Genomic DNA, 19,545 nt, shown 5'->3' on the forward strand with positions numbered 1-19,545 from the left:
CAAGCGTAGCTACTCACTGATCGTATGGCCCCCACGACCGATGCGGGCCCAGCTGCCATTCTATGCAGCAATGAACATCCGAGCTTTTCCTCCTCACCTGTCGTCTCCCTCGACTTGTTTTCCATCCGTCACCCCCCTCTCTCTCTCTCTCACTGTCTCCCCCAACCTTCATGTCAGCCCCCTTCTCCTTGACCGAAAACCCAGCCCCTTTCTACTTCTGGAGGTGTCGGCGATGGCATTCAAGCAGGTCTTCTGCGCCCTGCGAGAGGTCTTCCCGCAGGTATGGACTGGCCTGGCCTGGCCTAGCTCCACAAGATCTGTCCTGTCCATGTGCTGCTGCGTTTGTTTGTAACTCTAACCCCATGCTCAATTTCTCCAACTCCTCCGTCCATAAATACAAGTCTTTTTAGAGATCTCATTACGGACTACATACGGATGTACACGCTCACACTTTTAGAGCGTAGATTCACTCGCTTTACTCCGTATGTATCTATGTAGAAAGACCAACGGAGGGAGTACTATGTAATACAGTACAGTACTGGTTAGCAGTTTTTCTGGAGTAATTCATCTAGCTTCTTACATGCGAAGATCCTATTTGGAGAACCTTCTTTTATCTCCTCCTCTGCATTTTTGGATTTTCCTGGGCGTGCTCTAGCTCCTACACGGCGCCACCATATGGGTTGCCCACAAACTGTTTGATTAAATCTGTTAACAGCCTCCCGGGAGTATTTCGGTTTTTCCTAGGGAGAGGTAGATTTCCAGTTTAGGCCAATAAACGATAGTTTAATATCTCCCCATCCCGAAATAGCAAGGAGCCAACCACCAAGTAAAATGTACAAGTATCAGGTCATTTACGCCGACACTATTCAACCTTTCCAAAAAAAATTGAAATAAAATGCCGAACTCATTGTGGGGCCCTGCTGGTGCTGGATTATTGGTTTCCCTGTCAACCAATGCCAAACATGGTTTACTTCATCCTGGAGACTGGATTCACTAACATGAACATGAACCACCTCAAATATCTTGTACTGTATTTATGCAACCAATTCTGACGTATGTGCAACTGTACATCGAGATAAAGAAAACATGGCATATTTAAGGTTATTTTTTTTCCTTTGTATTTGTGTTACAGGTTGATCTTCGAATATTGAAGGCTGTAGCCAGTCAGTATTCGTCTGATGTCGATGCAGCTGTTGGATTTGTTCTTTCCGATGTCATTCCAGCAGTAAGCGAACCTACCGAAACAGTTTTTACACTCCAAGATGTTGAGTATGCAGAACACGACCATGCTGACTGTAAGTAATTTTGTGCACTTTTTTTTGGCGTTGCTATTGTTTTTTCCACCCATTACGTGGAAATACTCCTAATAGTAAGTAGGTGCATCTGCTAATAGTTGTTTATTCAATGGGGCCTTCAATCTCATGCTTGTTTGTTTTCAAACATTAGCCAGGAAGTCTAACTTACATTCTGGAGGGACAACATTGGTGGATCTAGGAACTAAAGAGGATGCCAGTGGCCTATTCGGAACTTCAGCTGTGAGTAGTGGCACTTTTTGTGAATGTAATCCATTTTCGGATTATGATGGCCCATTCCACAGTAACAACAAGATAGAAAAATGTTCCCAGGTCGAGGATAAGGTGGTGATAAATGAAACAAGAATTCCTACAACAGTGATGAACAGCCTTCTTCAGGAGCATTATGCTCTGGTTGGATTGTCATCGACATCTGCAACGGAGCCACATATGATAGAGTATGAGCAGTCTGATTCAGGAGGATGTAATGATCATTGTGCAGCTGAAAAAGATGAAGTAACTCCAGAGACTGAAATAGGCAACCACAAGCATTCCAATGATAATTATGAGCTATCAGATTTGCTTGCCTCTTCTGGGAATATGTTGCCATTATTTATTGAGAGCCCTTCAGATTGTGCAGTGAAACATGGAGGGCAAGTGGCTCTGAAACTCTCTGATGAGGTAACTAGACATGATTTCGCCAAGTCAGAAGATAACTGTTACTTGGAAACCTTACTTGTGAATTTTCACTCAAAGGAAGACAAACAAACATCAAAGAACTTGCCAATTGCTCTAACTGTCCATACGCTCTCCAACCCAAAGGATAATAATGACTTACAAATTCTGTTTGAAAACAAAGATAATGCTGTAGAAGAGTTGGGTGCACTCTGCACTGCCGAAAATACCCCTGAACTCCACAAGTCAGCAAATGATGGCAACTTATACAATTTATTTGGCGATCTATGCACAGCTGACGAGACAACAAAAGTACCTTTGAATTCTACTGAGGAGGAAAATGAGCAGTCTTTGTACAAGCTATATGATCAACACAAGCTATTTGACTTATTTGCCTCATCCAAAATCGTCGATAATTCATTACAAGCCTTTCAAGAAAAGGGTGATTCTGAGACAGTTCATAATGAGGAGCTATCTTCAATACATCTCAATAATCGTGGAACTTTTACTAGTACGTGCAATTTCGATGGTGATAAGCACTACTCCTTATGCCCAATGGTTGAGCTTGATGCAGATCAGCCTAACGAAGGATGGATGATGCCTGGTGCAGATAAAAGTGAGGGATTTCTCGATAACTCCACTCAGCCATTTCATATCACTGAAATAAACAAGAATATTTCTGATATCACTAAAAGCAAGGTAACTGTTGTACGACTAGGCTTTCTCCTTAGAAACAATATTTTTAATCCTACTTGCCAATAAACCACTTTAAAAGCTCTCAGTATTTATTTATTTTCCGTATCTTACATGCTTATTAGTCTCAGGCCAGGTGTTTTTTATATCAGTTTGATATTAATATATTACACTTTATCAGAAAAAAAACATGCTTATTAGTCTAAAAATACGGTACAAAACTAAGTCAATGGAGTTGCTTTTGATTCAACCCTTACTCTTAATTGTGGAATCACAAATTATCAGTTATCTAGTTATGTTTATGTTAACTGTGAAGTTTAATCTTATTTCAGTCATTGGCATGCATGCTGACAGTAATTTCTCTTTTTTCTCACTTGAAAGCATTAAGATAATACACTGAAATAAATTGAGAAACATATGGGTCCTGCTTTATGTCCCGATTTGGATGGCGTGCCACCGATAGACTTCTTAGTTTATAAAGTAGTCTTGCTTGTGGGTATAATATCTCTTGGTAGTTATTGGCGGGATGTTTTGGTCTCTTCTTTTTTAGTCGAGATTATTTTTTCTTGATGATGTACGAAACTCTGTAATAAGTGTGGCTGCATGCATCTATGATGCAGAGGCCGGGGTTAAAAGGCTTCCGTTACCTTAAAATGGGTCCTGCTTGGTTTGGCACCAGAATTTTCCAATCCAACGTTTATTGATTTTTTTTTCTTTGTTTAAGGCCTGAATTTTCCAGATTAGTCGTCGGTAAACCAAGATTTGGCATGCCAACACTTGTCAAATTATGGTACCGAATTTTTTAATAAAAATTAAATTATTCTGTAATACACATAAGATAATTTGGTGAAATATATAGAACACAATAATTTGATCATGAATTTTGTAGAAAATTCACATAAAGCTCATTGCAGGAATTATTGAGCTGTTTGTATGAATCAACAATCATGAAAATGAAAGAGGTTGAGCTTCAGGAGGAAAAGTCTCGACTAGCAAAACAAAATGCTGACAAGGCACATCAAAATTTTCTTGCCATGGCAGAGCACTTTAATCAGCTCATTGAGAATTCCAAAGAGTCAAATGATAAGGTACCATGTTCTTAATACTCTGGTATCTTCATATGTATTAAAATGAGGCTTACTATTCATTCATTCCTAAATAGCAAGCTCAAGTAGTGTGTGAAGAAAATTGTTCGTTGGTGGCTCTCACTCAGAACCTTCAGTCTAAGCTTACCAAATTGGCTGCTCAAAGAAACGAAGCGCTTGCAGCTGTTCAGGAGGTAACAACAGCTAAACTTAATTAAGAGCGAAGTGCCAACAGAGCTGTTCAGGATGCTGTTATTTTGTGAGTAAGAAACTGATAGTAATGTTTTATGTTCATACCCAATACGATTGAGCAGATTAAATTTCAACTAGATGCACGTCTAGCAACTTCGATGGAGGAAGAGGCTACAGCAAGGGAGCAAATTATTCAAGAAGATAAATTAGCTCTATTGGTACGTAAAGAGAAGGAAGCTACAATGGGGAGCATAATGGAGGAGTCAAGAAAGCTCCAAAAGGAAGCCGAAGAGAACATTTTGGTAATAGGAAAAATTTAGTTTGTAGATCTTACTGTTTCTTTCACACACACAAACACATGATTGTTGCTCTTCTTGCATACCTTGTATTAATGGATTCAAAAATTTCTCGTTGCAGCTGAGAGAACAATTGTTGGACCGGGGTCACATCATTGATATCATGCAGTATGTTACACTCTCCCAGCAATATAGGCTTAATGCTCATTCATACATGCATATATTTGACCAGTGTTAGTGTGTGTATTTGAAAATGAGGCTCTACCATACTATGTCGCGTACATCTGTTTTGGATCCTATATCGGGTGACTTGTGTCTTCTTTGTAGTGAAAAATCTAGTTACCAACCTTGCCTTTCCATCTGGTAGCTGACTACCAACCTTTGTTGGACAAAATTGATAACAAGTTTGTGGCTGGTGAGTGGGATGATCATAAAAGGAGGCAACTGAGATGTCCAAGTGGCTGCTCGAGGCCATCGTTAAGTGGTTGCGCAAGTACTTCTGAACCGATCACCTCGACGCTAATGGTGGCAACTGCTCAGTAGTATGGTACGATGACTGCAGGCGGTCGAGCTGGGGGGCCTCGGCATCAAGAACCTGTAGCTGTAGGAAAGGAGCTTGGTGCTGTACGCGAGATGGCCTTTTTTTTAGCATAACAGTGAGGAATTCCCACTGCAATTTTTATATTATTAACATAAATCAATACTGGATGATTAACAAGGGTCAAACAAAGTAAAGAAAAGAAGAACTAAAAAAGAGAAAACTCCTAGCTAGTGAAGCTAAGCCATGCTTTGAATTGAGCTGCATACTTTCTTCTAGTTCTTTGGCCAACCATAGCTAGCTCTTGTATTATTGATACAATTTCCGAATATGAATGCCGTGTTCTATTTTTGTAGAGGAGAAATATCAAGCATCCACGCCCGTGTAAGCAAGCTTAAATCAGCCTTGGTGACAACTAGCAGCTCAGCTAATTCTTCCCACAAGGATGACTGCAAGAGCGCGTCAGTTGACATAGACCGTCCTTTGGGGGGCGATGAGAACAGAGATGATCAGGACCATACCACATCTTCTGATGACGACGAATGGGAAGTGCTAGAAGCAAATTAAGCCTGGAGTGGTTCTGTTCACTGTTCAAATATTTCTTGGTCAATAAGAGGGCAGCATCTTGGCTCACCCAAAATTTATGTGCCAAGCAGCAGAATGTACATCCCCAATCTCTGCTACTGTTGGAAGACTGAACCTCCAAACTATGCAGGTGTTTGGATCTCGTGCTTTGTAAATATACAGATATGCAGGTGTTTGGATCTCGTGCTTTGTAAATATACATATATGGAGATGGACATATATCAGTATCAAACTTGGTTGGTCTATCTGTCATGTAAATAAACATGAAATTATGTGCCTATGTTTGTACAGAATCAAGTGTATACATCATATATACATCATGTCTGCATGTTACCTTTTCCCCCGATAGGGATAATTAATGTCAATGCCCCTAGTTATGTTTCACTCGGTAGTTTTACCCCTAGTTTCCAAAATACTCACAGTTCTATCCAAATCACTTTGCTCCGTTTATGCTATTATCCTTTGGCCGTCTAATTGTAACTTTAAAAATTACATAGCAAATTCATACTAACTTGGAAAATTACAAATAAGATATCAAATTCGTAAAAACATTACATATATGTGCATGTCATTTGCATTCATGATGAAAGTGATGGAAAGTCAGGATGTAAGTGGGCGGCTCGTTGGACACTCTTGGACTTGGCCACATTGCCCATCACTGTTTACGTGGGATTAAGTGATAGCGCAGTTAATTTTTATGTGGGATTGATGGTGTCCATATATTATCCATATACTGCAACATTCATACTTTCTCATATTAAAATACTCTAAATCTCTCTTCAGAAAAAATATACTTTCTGAGATAAAAATATTGTCCATATACTGCAACAAAATAGACTTTTTCAGATAAAAATACTTCGAATCTCTCTTGAGATTAAACATTTATCTGCAGCTTACACTCTCTCAGATAATAATTAAACTACAGGATAAAATCCATACTTTCATAGTAGAAGAAAGAGCAAAATCCACAAAGCAACAGCAACTTGCACCATGAATCAAACATTTTTTTGCAGATGAAATGTATGCTTCGATCTACCACTCCAGCAACTCTTCCATCCTATCATGTATGCCTCAACCTGAGTCTGCATCTGCAAAAGTTGGCATGGTTCACACAATTAAACTACAGTTCATAGGTATTAATATACCTATCAAACTTTGCTGGGCAGTGAAACTAAATTAACTGCTCTCAAAGACTCAAATAGTGCAGCCAAGCAGAGCAAATAGACTCAATCTTTCTCTTTTTCAGTTTTCACGTACTTGCTTAGAAGCATGGAAAGAAAATTCAAGTTCGGTAAATATATTCTAGAATCTAGACATTGAACATCAGATCTATACCAATTTTGGAGGCAGATCAAGGCTTCGACAGTCTTGTTGTTCAGTCTACTTCTATAGTCGCGTCGACAGGTTTGGACAATTTTTTACAAAAGATTTAAACAGCAAAACAAATTCAAACAGTGTGAATCTGAGTCGAGAAATATAAATTGCACACTTGAATTAGATTATATTTTCAGGCAACCTTGAGACATGTATGACCAAAAATACAGTCCATTACTCTAACTACTTATATGTCAGGAATTCAGCGGACCGTCCCACCCTCATCTCCACAATCTTCAGTACTAGCTAGCTGTTCCATGAAATAATCACACATCTACTTACAGCCCTAGAAACAAGTTTGAATCAAATGCATCTCGAGATTATCCTTGAAGCAAAATTTGGACGCTGAGTCGGCGAACAATTCTGAAACACTGTGTGTATCCAGGTGCTACTAATTCAAAGATGAATTGATATGGATTACAGATAGATAGACTGAAGGTGCATACATAACTGATTTCAACACAACATAGCAAAACACAAGATCTCACCCTTTCATAGACCTTTCTAACTGTTTCCGTATAAAAAGATCATCACTGTCTTATAACTGATTCGTGTGCTAGTACAAGTAAAGCAAAACACAAGTAATTCGGATGATATTGCTATCTACCATTCACCGTGCAGTCAAGCAGATTCATCACACGAGCACATATCCAGAGCCCAGTGCCATTTACATCCTGAGCTAATCTGGGAGAGGAGTTTGCATACCTGGGGGGAGAAGAGGAGGAAGCGGGGGAGCAGAGGCCGAAGAGGTCGTCGCTGGGATTGGGAAGGGAGCAGTCACGCAGGGCTCGGCTCGTCTCCGGCTATTCCCCTTGACTGTTGCCGCGGAGCAGGAGCTGAAGAGGACATCCGCGAGTTAGGGAGAGAGCAGAGGAGCATCCCCATAAGGCTCGGCTGGTCGCCGGTGATGTCCCCTTTAGCTCCATTGAAAGGACGCGACGGCGGCGCCATTGGAAGCGAGAGGTGGTGCGGTGGAGATGCATTGGAAAGTCCCCATCTCAGTTTGAGCTCATATGATCTCACACGAAAACTAAAATATGAAACAATTAAAAAAAGTTCAAAAAAAAGTTCATGGCAAACATTGACCAATGTTATGAGTGCATGTCAAATTTCATCAAGGAATGATATTCATGGAAGTTGCGGCATTATTTTTTTGAAAAAGTTAAAAATAAAGCAAAAAATTCTAAATTTTGTGTGTGGCAAATATTGGCCAATGTTATGAGTGCATGCCAAATTTCACCAGGGAACGACATTCGTGGAAGTCATGACATTTGAGCTCATATTGGCTCATGGTTCCACCTTTGTTGATGAAATTGATTAACTGTTATTTTATCTGGTTGAATCTTTATTATTGGTAAGGTAATGAGAGGATTGTCCTCTAAAGTGTCGAAGAAGATTATTTTTGTTGCATGCTTACAATACCCTCCTACTGATGCTATGGATGACCGGACTCATGTCCTTGGAGCTAGAATCCTATTACAGTCTACTCGCTTCCGAGAAACCCGAACTTCAAATTGTTTGGGATAATTATATGATATTCTTGGAACTGAAAATTGTTTTCAGAAACAAACAAAGACTAAAAGATATGTGATATCTAAAGAAGTGTTTTGTTTGCAAGTTCTAGTGAAATGTTCAACTATGTTTTAAGACTGAAATGCGTAAGACCCGGAAGATCACCAGCCATGAGTTGATGGTGAGAACTTAAAGAGAAAGAACAACTTCGAAGGATGTAATGAGACTTACGTGCATAGGGAAGTTCGGGGCTCACCGCACTCTTAAAGTTGGATGTTTCTTCTCTAAGTAGGAGAAATATTGGAAGTACAACTAGAAGAAATAAAAGGCAAAAACAAAAGAAGACTCAATGTCCAGCTCAGGCATGAAAGTCATACAAGTTATGAGATGTAGGGAAAGTTGGTCAAGTAAAGTATAATTCTTGGGAATTATGATTAAACGGTTGATCACTAAATTCTTCGATGCTATGGTTAAAATTTGATCACAAGGATACCGACTCGATTGCATGTTGTTGCAAATTGATGCAAAAACTACTACGGCCTAAATGATCAACAAATAATGAGGTTAAAATATCCTATGGAGATTTTGTAGAAGTTACAGTATTTCCCATCAACATATTACCTCTGTAATTTATTGTCATAATTCATTTTTAGAGTTTTATACACTCTATCCCATTGCATAGAAGTTGCAAAGAGGTTGTTCGTGAGAGAACAATAGTTGTTCGATGTTATGAACAAAAAGACATCCTCCTATTGCAAATAGGATGTATGTTATGAATATTAATGATAAAATTGAACATCCATAATACTAACGCTAAATGTCGTTAGAATAAAAGAATACCACATATGTATGGCACTGCATTTAGTCACATTGGAGAAACCAACATGGAGAAATTCTATAGCGCTGGATTTTGAAGTCATCTTACACTTGCAACTTTCGTCCAATTAGTGAAGTAACTAAAATACCGTTCACAGGTCACAACGAGCAACAAAATAATTGGAAATATGAATATTGATGTATGTAGTTCAATAAGTGTTGTTGCAAGTAGTGGATTTATCTATTTTCAAAGATGACTCGATAGATTCGAGACATAAGATGGATCATTTGAAAAGTTTTTAAAAGGTTTTCATAATGAAGTAGGAATTATTGTAACAAGATAATTATGTTCTACAATTGGATTGCAGAAATAAAAAAATGAGTTACAAGTTTAGCGAATGTATGATGAGCTATGAAAAGAATTTATAACTTGCACCTGTGAGAACACTACTAAGAGTAGAGTGTTTTGAGTAGATGTAATCGAGCTATGTTTGACATGGTAAGATCAAAGATGACATTAAATCAATTGCCAATTGATGACCCACAAGTATAGAGGATCGCAACATTCTTCGAGAATAGTATTTCATCCAATTTATTGATTCGACACAAAGGAAGCTAAAGAATATTTATGAGCCTTAGAAGTTGAGCTGTTAATTCAACCACACCTGAAAAGCTAAGTATCTGCAGCAAAGTATTTAGTAGCGCAATAATATGATAGTTTGAGTAGTAGCGGCAACAATAACAATAGTAACAATAATAGTGATAGTAGTAACTTAACAAAAACAATATGAGAAAAGCGTAGGCATTGGATCATTGACGGATATTTTTATATGGATGCCATTCATCATGCAACAGTCACAACCTAGAGCGATACATAGTAGCTCCAATTCATTAATTCAATGTAGGTATATATTCTCGTATATAGTTATACATGCTTATAATAAGGACTTGCATAACATCTTATGTCCAACCTTCCAATGGCAACGGGGTCCTAATGGAAATCTAAGGGTAATTAGTGTCTCCTTTTAATAGAGAACCGAAACAAAGCATTAACATATAATGAATACATGAACTCCTCATACTTCGGTCATCACCACAGGGGTGATGGAGGACGTTGCATGGGAAACAAAAAAATTCCTACGCACACGAAAGATCTATCCATGGTGATGATCATCTACGAGAGGGGAGATCGGATCCACATGTCCTTGTAGATCGCTAAGCGGGAAGCGTTAAGAAACACAATTGATGTAGTCGAACGTCTCCGTGATCCAAATCGCAAGTCGTCCCACGAACTCCGTCCCGATCTAGTGCCGAACAGACGACACCTCCGCATTCAGCACACATGCAACTTGATGACGATCTTCGCCTTCTTGATCAAGCAAGAGAGACGAAGAGGTAGCTGAATTCTCCGGCAGCATGACGGCGTGGCGACGATGGTGGTGGAGCTACTTCAGCAGGGCTTCGCCGTACCGTATCGAACTAGCTACAGGGTGTCACGAAGTTGTCGAGGGAGAGAGGGTTGCACCTTGGCTTTAGGTGCCAAAATCCTCTCTCACCTCCACTATATATAGGAGAAAGGGAAGGGGTGGCGTCCTAGGGCAAGGCCCTAGGATTCGGCCTACGCAAGAGGAGAGGGAGGAGTTCTCCTCCAACACAACTAGAAGGAGGAGTCCTCCTTCCCCAATTCGGTTTGGCCCCACCCTCCTTTCCTTTCTCCCTTTGGTCGAATAGGCCTCTTTGGGCTGGCCACCAGCCCACTAAGGGTTGGTGCGCCACCCTTGGGCTTCTTTGGTTCTCTTATGGATGGGTGGCCCCTCCCGGTAGAACTCTGGAACCCATTCGTCACTCCCGGTACTTTACCGATAATGCCTGAAAACCTTCCGAAAGCCAAATGGATAATTCCTATATATCAATCTTCGTCTCCGAACCATTCAGGAAACCCTCGTGACGTCCGGGATCTAATCCGGGAATCCGAACAAGCTTCAGTTACCAACATCAATAATTCAACTATACCAAAACGTCACCGAACCTTAAGTGTGCAGACCCTGCGGGTTCGAGAACTATGTAGACATGACCGAGACACTCTCCGGTCAATATCCAATAGCTGGACCTGGATGCCCATATTGGATCCTACATATTCTACGAAGATCTTATTGGTTGAACCTTTATGTCAAGGATTCAGTTAATCCCGTATAACATTCCCTTTGTCCTTCGGTATGTTACTTGCCCGAGATTCAATCGTCGGTATCTCCATACCTATTTCCATCTAGTTATCGGCAAGTCTTTTTACTCGTTCCGTAATACAAGATCCCGTGGCTAACTCTTTAGTCACATTGCTTGCAAGGCTTGTTTGTGATGTTGTATTACCGAGTGGGCTCCGAGATACCTCTCTGTCATACGAAGTGACAAATCCCAGTCTTGATCCATGCTAACTCAACGGACACCTTCGGAGATACCTGTAGAGCACCTTTATAGTCACCCAGTTACGTTGCGACGTTTGATACACACAAGGCATTCCTCCGGTTTCAGTGAGTTACATGTGAAAAGACCTCGATGACGCCTAGAGGGGGGTGAATAGGCTATTTAAAAACTTCTTCGGATTTGGCTTAAACCTAATGCGGAAATAAACTAAGAGGATACTTGTCAAGCACAAATCCTAAATGCACTAGGCACTGCAACGTGTATCAACAACACGATCTACCAAGATGGACACAATACAGTTACTAACAAGCACAAGTAAGTTACACGAACTTACTTGAGCTATATTACACGACAAGTAGGTGAACGACACAAGATACTAGATCACACTATAGCACACGATATATCAAAAGCTGCAAGTGTGAACGTGTGGATATAGAGGGTATGCTTGAACGATTAATCTTGTACAAGAAATAGCCAACACAATATAATGAGCACAACCAATATGCAATGCATGTATGCTCAAGTAACACAAGTAAACCACAAGTAAGGAGTTAGGGTTAAGGATAACCAAGGTCACTGAGACGAAGATGTATCCCGATGTTCACTTCCTTGGAGGGAAGCTAGTTACCGTGAGAGAGGTGGATGTTACCACGAAGGCACACCAACGCCACGAAGGCTCACCCTATTCTCCCTTTGAGATAACATCACGAAGGCGTTTCTCAACCACTAGTGGTAAGCCTTTGAGGTGGCTTCCAAACCCTCACAAACTTTTCCGGGGGTAATCACACGGATTGATTCCTCTCCGAAGAACTCCTACCGCCTAGGAGTCTCCAACCTCCAAGAGTAACAAGATCACGAGAAATGCTCAAAACTTGCTCTAATCTCAAATAGCTTGGGTTGAGAGAAGGAGAGGGAGACGATCTATCTTTTGATTGGAACAACTCTCAAAGGGGCTCACAAATGCTCTTGGGATCTAAGATTTGGTGTGAGCAAATGTGTGTGAGGTAGAAATGTGTTCTTATGAGGATATGGCTGTTGGGGAACGTCGCATGGGAAACAAAAAATTTCCTACGCGCACGAAGACCTATCATGGTGATGTCCATCTACGAGAGGGGATGAGTGATCTACATACCCTTGTAGATCGTACAACAGAAGCGTTAGTGAACGCGGTTGATGTAGTGGAATGTCCTCACGTCCCTCGATCCGCCCCGCGAACAATCCCGCGATCAGTCCCACGATCTAGTACCGAACGGACGGCACCTCCGCGTTCAGCACACGTACAGCTCGACGATGATCTCGGCCTTCTTGATCCAGCAAGAGAGACGGAGAGGTAGAAGAGTTCTCCGGCAGCGTGACGGCGCTCCGGAGGTTGGTGATGACCTTGTCTCAGCAGGGCTCCGCCCGAGCTCCGCAGAAACGCGATCTAGAGGAAAAACCGTGGAGGTATGTGGTCGGGCTGCCGTGGAAAAGTCGTCTCAAATCAGCCCTAAAACCTCCGTATATATAGGTGGGAGGGAGGGGACCTTGCCTTGGGGCTCAAGGAGCCCCAAGGGGGTCAGCCGAGTCCAAGGGGGGAGGACTCCCCCCCCAAACCGAGTTGGACTTGGTTTGGTGGGAGGGAGTCCCCCTTCCTTCCCACCTCCTCCTTTTTTTTTCTTTCCTCTTGATTTTCTTCTCCTTGGCGCATAGGGCCCTTTTGGGCTGTCCCACCAGCCCACTAAGGGATGGTGTGCCACCCTCAAGGCCTATGGGCTTCCCCGGGGTGGGTTGCCCCCCCCCCCCCCCCCGGTGAACTCCCGGAACCCATTCGTCATTCCCGGTACATTCCCGGTAACTCCGAAAACCTTCCGGTAATCAAATGAGGTCATCCTATATATCAATCTTCGTTTCCGGACTATTCCGGAAACCCTCATGACGTCCGTGATCTTATCCGGGACTCTGAACAACATTCGGTAACCAACCATATAACTCAAATACGCATAAAACAACGTCGAACCTTAAGTGTGCAGACCCTGCGGGTTCGAGAACTATGTAGACATGACCCGAGAGACTCCTCGGTCAATATCCAATAGCGGGACCTGGATGCCCATATTGGATCCTACATATTCTACAAAGATCTTATCGTTTGAACCTTAGTGCCAAGGATTCATATAATCCCGTATGTCATTCCCTTTGTCCTTCGGTATGTTACTTGCCCGAGATTCGATCGTCAGTATCCGTATACCTATTTCAATCTCGTTTACCGGCAAGTCTCTTTACTCGTTCCGTAATACAAGATCCCGCAACTTACACTAAGTTACATTGCTTGCAAGGCTTGTGTGTGATGTTGTATTACCGAGTGGGCCCCGAGATACCTCTCCGTTCACACAGAGTGACAAATCCGAGTCTTGATCCATACTAACTCAACTAACACCTTCGGAGATACCCGTATAGCATCTTTATAGTCACCCAGTTACGTTGCGACGTTTGATACACACAAAGCATTCCTCCGGTGTCAGTGAGTTATATGATCTCATGGTCATAGGAATAAATATTTGACACGCAGAAAACAGTAGCAACAAAATGACACGATCAACATGCTACGTCTATTAGTTTGGGTCTAGTCCATCACGTGATTCTCCTAATGACGTGATCCAGTTATCAAGCAACAACACCTTGTTCATAATCAGAAGACACTGACTATCTTTGATCAACTGGCTAGCCAACTAGAGGCTTGCTAGGGACGGTGTTTTGTCTATGTATCCACACATGTAAATGAGTCTTCATTCAATACAATTATAGCATGGATAATAAACGATTATCTTGATACAGGAATTATAATAATAACTATATTTATTATTGCCTCTAGGGCATAATTCCAACAGTCTCCCACTTGCACTAGAGTCAATAATCTAGCCCTCACATCACCATGTGAATTACATTGTAATAAATCTAACACCCATACAGTTCTGGTGTTGATCATGCTTTGGCGTGGAAGAGGTTTAGTCAGCGGGTCCGCTACATTCAGATCCGTGTGCACTTTGCATATATTCACATCCTCTCCCTCGACGTAGTCGCGGATGAGGTTGAAGCGTCGTTTGATGTGTCTGGTCTTCTTGTGAAACCGTGGTTCCTTTGCTAAGGCAATGGCACAAGTGTTGTCACAGAACAAGGTTATTGGATTCAGTGCGCTTGGCACCACTCCAAGATCCGTCATGAACTGCTTCATCCAGACACCCTCCTTAGCCGCCTCCGAGGCAGCCATGTACTCCGCTTCACATGTAGAATCTGCTACGACGCTTTGCTTGGAACTGCACCAGCTTACTGCACCCCCATTAAGAATAAATACGTATCCGGTTTGCGACTTAGAGTCGTCCGGATCTGTGTCAAAGCTTGCATCGACGTAACCTTTTACGGCGAGCTCTTCGTCACCTCCATACACGAGAAACATCTCCTTAGTCCTTTTCAGGTACTTCAGGATATTCTTGACCCCTGTCCAGTGATCCACTCCTGGATTACTCTAGAACCTACCTGCCACACTTATGGCCAGGCTAACATCCGGTCTAGTGCACAACATCGCATACATGATAGAACCTATGGCTGAAGCATAGGGGACGGAGCGCATATGCTCTCTATCTTCATCAGTTGCTGGGCACTGAGTCTTACTCAATCTCGTACCTTGTAGAACTGGCAAGAACCTTTTCTTGGACTGTTCCATTTTGAACCTCTTCAAAACTTTATTAAGGTATGTGCTTTGTGAAAGTCCTATCAGGCGTTTTGATCTATCCCTATAGATCTTAATGCCTAGAATGTAAGCAGCTTCTCCTAGGTCCTTCATAGAGAAACTTTTATTCAAGTAATCCTTTATGCTCTCTAAAAACTCTACGTTGTTTCCAATCAGTAATATGTCATCCACATATAATATTAGAAACGCCACAGAGCTCCCACTCACTTTCTTGTAAATACAAGATTCTCCAACCACTTGTACAAACCCAAATGCTTTGATCACCTCATCAAAGCGTTTGTTCCAACTCCGAGATGCTTGCACCAGTCCATAAATGGATCGCTGGAGCTTGCACACCTTGTTAGCATTCTTAGGATCGACAAAACCTTCGGGTTGTATCATATACAACTCTTCCTTAAGGAAACCGTTAAGGAACGCCGTTTTGACATCCATCTGCCAGATTTCATAATCGAAAAATGCAGCTATTGCTAACATGATTCTGACGGACTTAAGCATCGCTACGGGTGAGAAAGTCTCATCGTAGTCAACTCCTTGAACTTGTGAAAAACCCTTTGCCACAAGTCGAGCTTTATAAACGGTCACATTACCGTCAGCGTCCGTCTTCCTCTTAAAGATACATTTGTTCTGAATGGCCTTGCGGCCCTCAGGCAGTACCTCCAAAGTCCACACTTTGTTCTCATACATGGATCCTATCTCGGACTTCATGGCTTCCAGCCATTTGTTGGAATCTGGGCCCACCATTGCTTCTTCATAATTCGCAGGTTCATTGTTGTCTAACAACATGATTGATAAGACGGGATTACCGTACCACTCTGGAGCAGCACGTGGTCTCGTCGACCTGCGTGGTTCGACAGAAACTTGAACTGGAGTTTCATGATCATCATCATTAACTTCCTCCTGAACCGGCGTCGCAATGACAGAGGTTTCCCCTTGCCCTGCGCCACTATCCAGAGGGATGAGAGGTTCGACAACCTCGTCAAGTTCTACCTTCCTCCCACTCAATTCTTTCGAGAGAAACTCCTTCTCGAGAAAAGCTCCGTTTTTAGCAACAAACACTTTGCCCTCGGATTTGAGATAGAAGGTGTACCCAACTGTCTCTTTTGGGTAACCTATGAAGACGCACCTTTCCGCTTTGGGTTCCAGCTTTTCAGGCTGAAGCTTTTTGACATAAGCATCACATCCCCAAACTTTAAGAAACGACAACTTTGGCCTTTTGCCATACCACAGTTCGTATGGTGTCGTCTCAACGGATTTTGATGGTGCCCTATTTAAAGTGAATGCAGCTGTTTCTAATGCATAGCCCCAAAACGATAACGGCAAATCAGTAAGAGACATCATAGATCGCACCATCTCTAATAGAGTACGATTACGACGTTCGGACACACCATTACGCTGTGGTGTTCCAGGCGGTGTTAACTGTGAAACAATTCCACATTGTCTTAAGTGAGCACCAAACTCGAAACTCAGATATTCACCCCCACGATCAGACCGTAGGAACTTGATCTTCTTGTTACGATGATTTTCCACTTTACTCTGAAATTGCTTGAACTTTTCAAATGTTTCAGACTTGTGCTTCATCAAGTAGACATAACCATATCTACTTAAATCGTCAGTGAAGGTGAGAAAATAACGATATCCGCTGCGTGCCTCCACGCTCATCGGACCACACACATCGGTATGTACGATTTCCAACAAGTCACTTGCACGCTCCATTGTTCCTGAGAACGGAGTCTTAGTCATCTTGCCCATGAGGCATGGTTCGCACGTGTCAAGTGAATCAAAGTCAAGTGACTCCAAAAGTCCATCAGCATGGAGTTTCTTCATGCGCTTTACACCAATATGACCTAAGCGGCAGTGCCACAAAAATATGGCGCTATCATTGTTAACTCTAACTCTTTTGGTCTCAATGTTATGTATATGCGTATCGTTATCTAGATTCAATATGAACAATCCTCTCACATTCGGTGCATGACCATAAAAGATGTTACTCATAGAAATAGAACAACCATTATTCTCTGACTTAAAAGAGTAACCGTCTCGCAATAAACAAGATCCAGATATAATGTTCATGCTCAACGCAGGCACTAAATAACAATGATTTAAGTTCATCACTAATCCTGACGGTAACTGAAGTGACACTGTGCCGACGGCGATTGCATCAACCTTGGAACCATTTCCTACGCGCATCGTCACTTCATCTTTCGCCAGCCTTCGCCTATTCCGCAGTTCCTGTTTCGAGTTGCAAATATGAGCAACAGAACCGGTATCGAATACCCAGGCACTACTACGAGAGCCGGCTAAGTACACATCAATAACATGTATATCAAATATACCTGATTTTTCTTTGCCCGCCTTCTTATCTGCCAGATACTTGGGGCAATTGCGCTTCCAGTGACCCATACCCTTGCAATAGTAACACTCCGTTTCCGGCTTAGGTCCAGCTTTGGTTTTCTTCGTCGGATTGGCAACAGGCTTGCCGCTCTTCTTCGAATTGCCCTTCTTGCCTTTGTCGTTTCTCTTGAAACTAGTGGTCTTATTCACCATCAACACTTGATGCTCTTTACGGAGTTCAGACTCTGCGACTTTCAGCATCGCAAACAACTCGCCGGGAGACTTGTTCATTCCTTGCATGTTGTAGTTCAACACAAAGCCTTTATAGCTTGGCGGCAGTGATTGAAGGATTCTGTCAGTGATAGCTTCTTGCGGGAGTTCAATCCCCATCTCAGCTAGACGGTTTGAGTACCCAGACATTTTGAGCACATGTTCACTGACAGATGAGTTTTCCTCCATCTTGCAAGCATAGAATTTATCGGAGGTCTCATACCTCTCGATCCGGACGTTCTTCTGAAAGATAAACTCCAACTCCTGGAACATCTCAAATGCTCCATGACGCTCAAAGCGACGTTGAAGTCCCGGTTCTAAGCCATACAAGACTGCACATTGAACTATTGAGTAGTCCTCCTTACGTGCTAACCAAGCGTTCTTAACATCCTGATCAGCCGTAGCGGGTGGTTCATCTCCTAACGCAGCATTAAGGACATAATCCTTCTTCCCAGCTTGTAAGATTAGCTTAAGATTACGAGCCCAGTCTACAAAGTTGCTTCCATCATCTTTCAACTTAGCTTTCTCTAGGAACGTATTAAAATTCAGGATGACTGTCGCGTGAGCCATGATCTACAACACAAATATATTCAAAGTGGACTTAGACTATGTTCAAGATAATTAGAGTTTAACTTAATCAAATTATTCGCTAAACTCCCACTCAAAAAGTACATCTCTCTATTCATTTGAGTGGTTCATGATCCACTTACACTAGCTCAAGTCCGATCATCACGTGAGTTGAGTATAGTTTCAGTGGTAAGCATCCCTATGCTAATCATATCATCTATATGATTCATGATCGACCTTTCGGTCTCATGTGTTCCGAGGCCATGTCTGCACATGCTAGGCTCGTCAAGCTTAACCCGAGTGTTCCGCGTGCGCAACTGTTTTGCATCCGTTGTATGTGAACGTTGAGTCTATCACACCCGATCATCACATGGTGTCTCGAAACGATGAACTGTAGCAACGGTGCACAGGGAGAACACAATTTCGTCTTGAAATTTTAGTGAGAGATCACCTCATAATGCTACCGTCGTTCTAAGCAAAATAAGGTGCATAAAAGGATTAACATCACATGCAATTCATAAGTGACATGATATGGCCATCATCACGTGCTTCTTGATCTCCATCACCAAAGCACCGCCACGATCTTCTTGTCACCGGCGCCACACCATGATCTCCATCAACGTGTTGCCATCGGGGTTGTCGTGCTACTCATGCTATTACTACTAAAGCTACATCCTAGCAAAATAGTAAACGCATCTGCAAGCACACACGTTAGTATAAAGACAACCCTATGGCTCCTGCCGGTTGCCGTACTATCGACGTGCAAGTCGATATTTCTATTACAACATGATCATCTCATACATCCAATATATCACATCACATCATTGGCCATATCACATCACAAGCATACCCTGCAAAAACAAGTTAGACGTCCTCTAATTTTGTTGTTGCATGTTTTACGTGGTGACCATGGGTATCTAGTAGGATCGCATCTTACTTGCGCAAACACCACAACGGAGATATATGAGTTGCTATTTAACCTCATCCAAGGACCTCCTCGGTCAAATCCGATTCAACTAAAGTTGGAGAAACCGACACTTGCCAGTCATCTTTGAGCAACGGAGTTACTCATAACGATGAAACCAGTCTCTCGTAAGCGTACGAGTAATGTCGGTCCAAGCCGCTTCAATCCAACAATACCACGGAATCAAGAAAAGACTAAGGAGGGCAGCAA

The 19,545-nt window shown here is 42.1% G+C and overlaps 1 protein-coding gene across 4 annotated transcripts; it reads left to right on the forward strand.

The window, feature by feature from the left end:
• The first annotated feature begins 106 nt into the window (after positions 1–106).
• On the forward strand, positions 107–5,667 carry LOC123427686 (CAP-Gly domain-containing linker protein 1-like). Of its 4 annotated transcripts, none has more exons than XM_045111793.1 (9): positions 107–280; positions 1,133–1,295; positions 1,447–2,478; positions 2,578–2,666; positions 3,575–3,748; positions 3,823–3,939; positions 4,060–4,239; positions 4,355–4,401; positions 5,128–5,667. In XM_045111793.1, exons 1-9 carry the CDS (start codon positions 233–235, stop codon positions 5,336–5,338), a joined length of 2,061 nt encoding a protein of 686 aa, XP_044967728.1. In that variant the 5' UTR covers positions 107–232; the 3' UTR covers positions 5,339–5,667. The 4 variants fall into 4 exon arrangements, 3 of the variants coding, with proteins under 3 accessions (XP_044967728.1, XP_044967725.1, XP_044967727.1); XR_006622422.1 differs by having other exon boundaries at positions 1,447–2,666; positions 5,128–5,486; positions 5,527–5,667; XM_045111792.1 differs by having other exon boundaries at positions 108–280; positions 1,447–1,535; positions 1,626–2,666.
• The last annotated feature ends 13,878 nt before the right edge of the window (positions 5,668–19,545 follow it).

Source organism: Hordeum vulgare, chromosome 2H (assembly GCF_904849725.1).
Source record: "Hordeum vulgare subsp. vulgare chromosome 2H, MorexV3_pseudomolecules_assembly, whole genome shotgun sequence".
In the NCBI taxonomy this organism is placed as follows: domain Eukaryota; kingdom Viridiplantae; phylum Streptophyta; class Magnoliopsida; order Poales; family Poaceae; genus Hordeum; species Hordeum vulgare.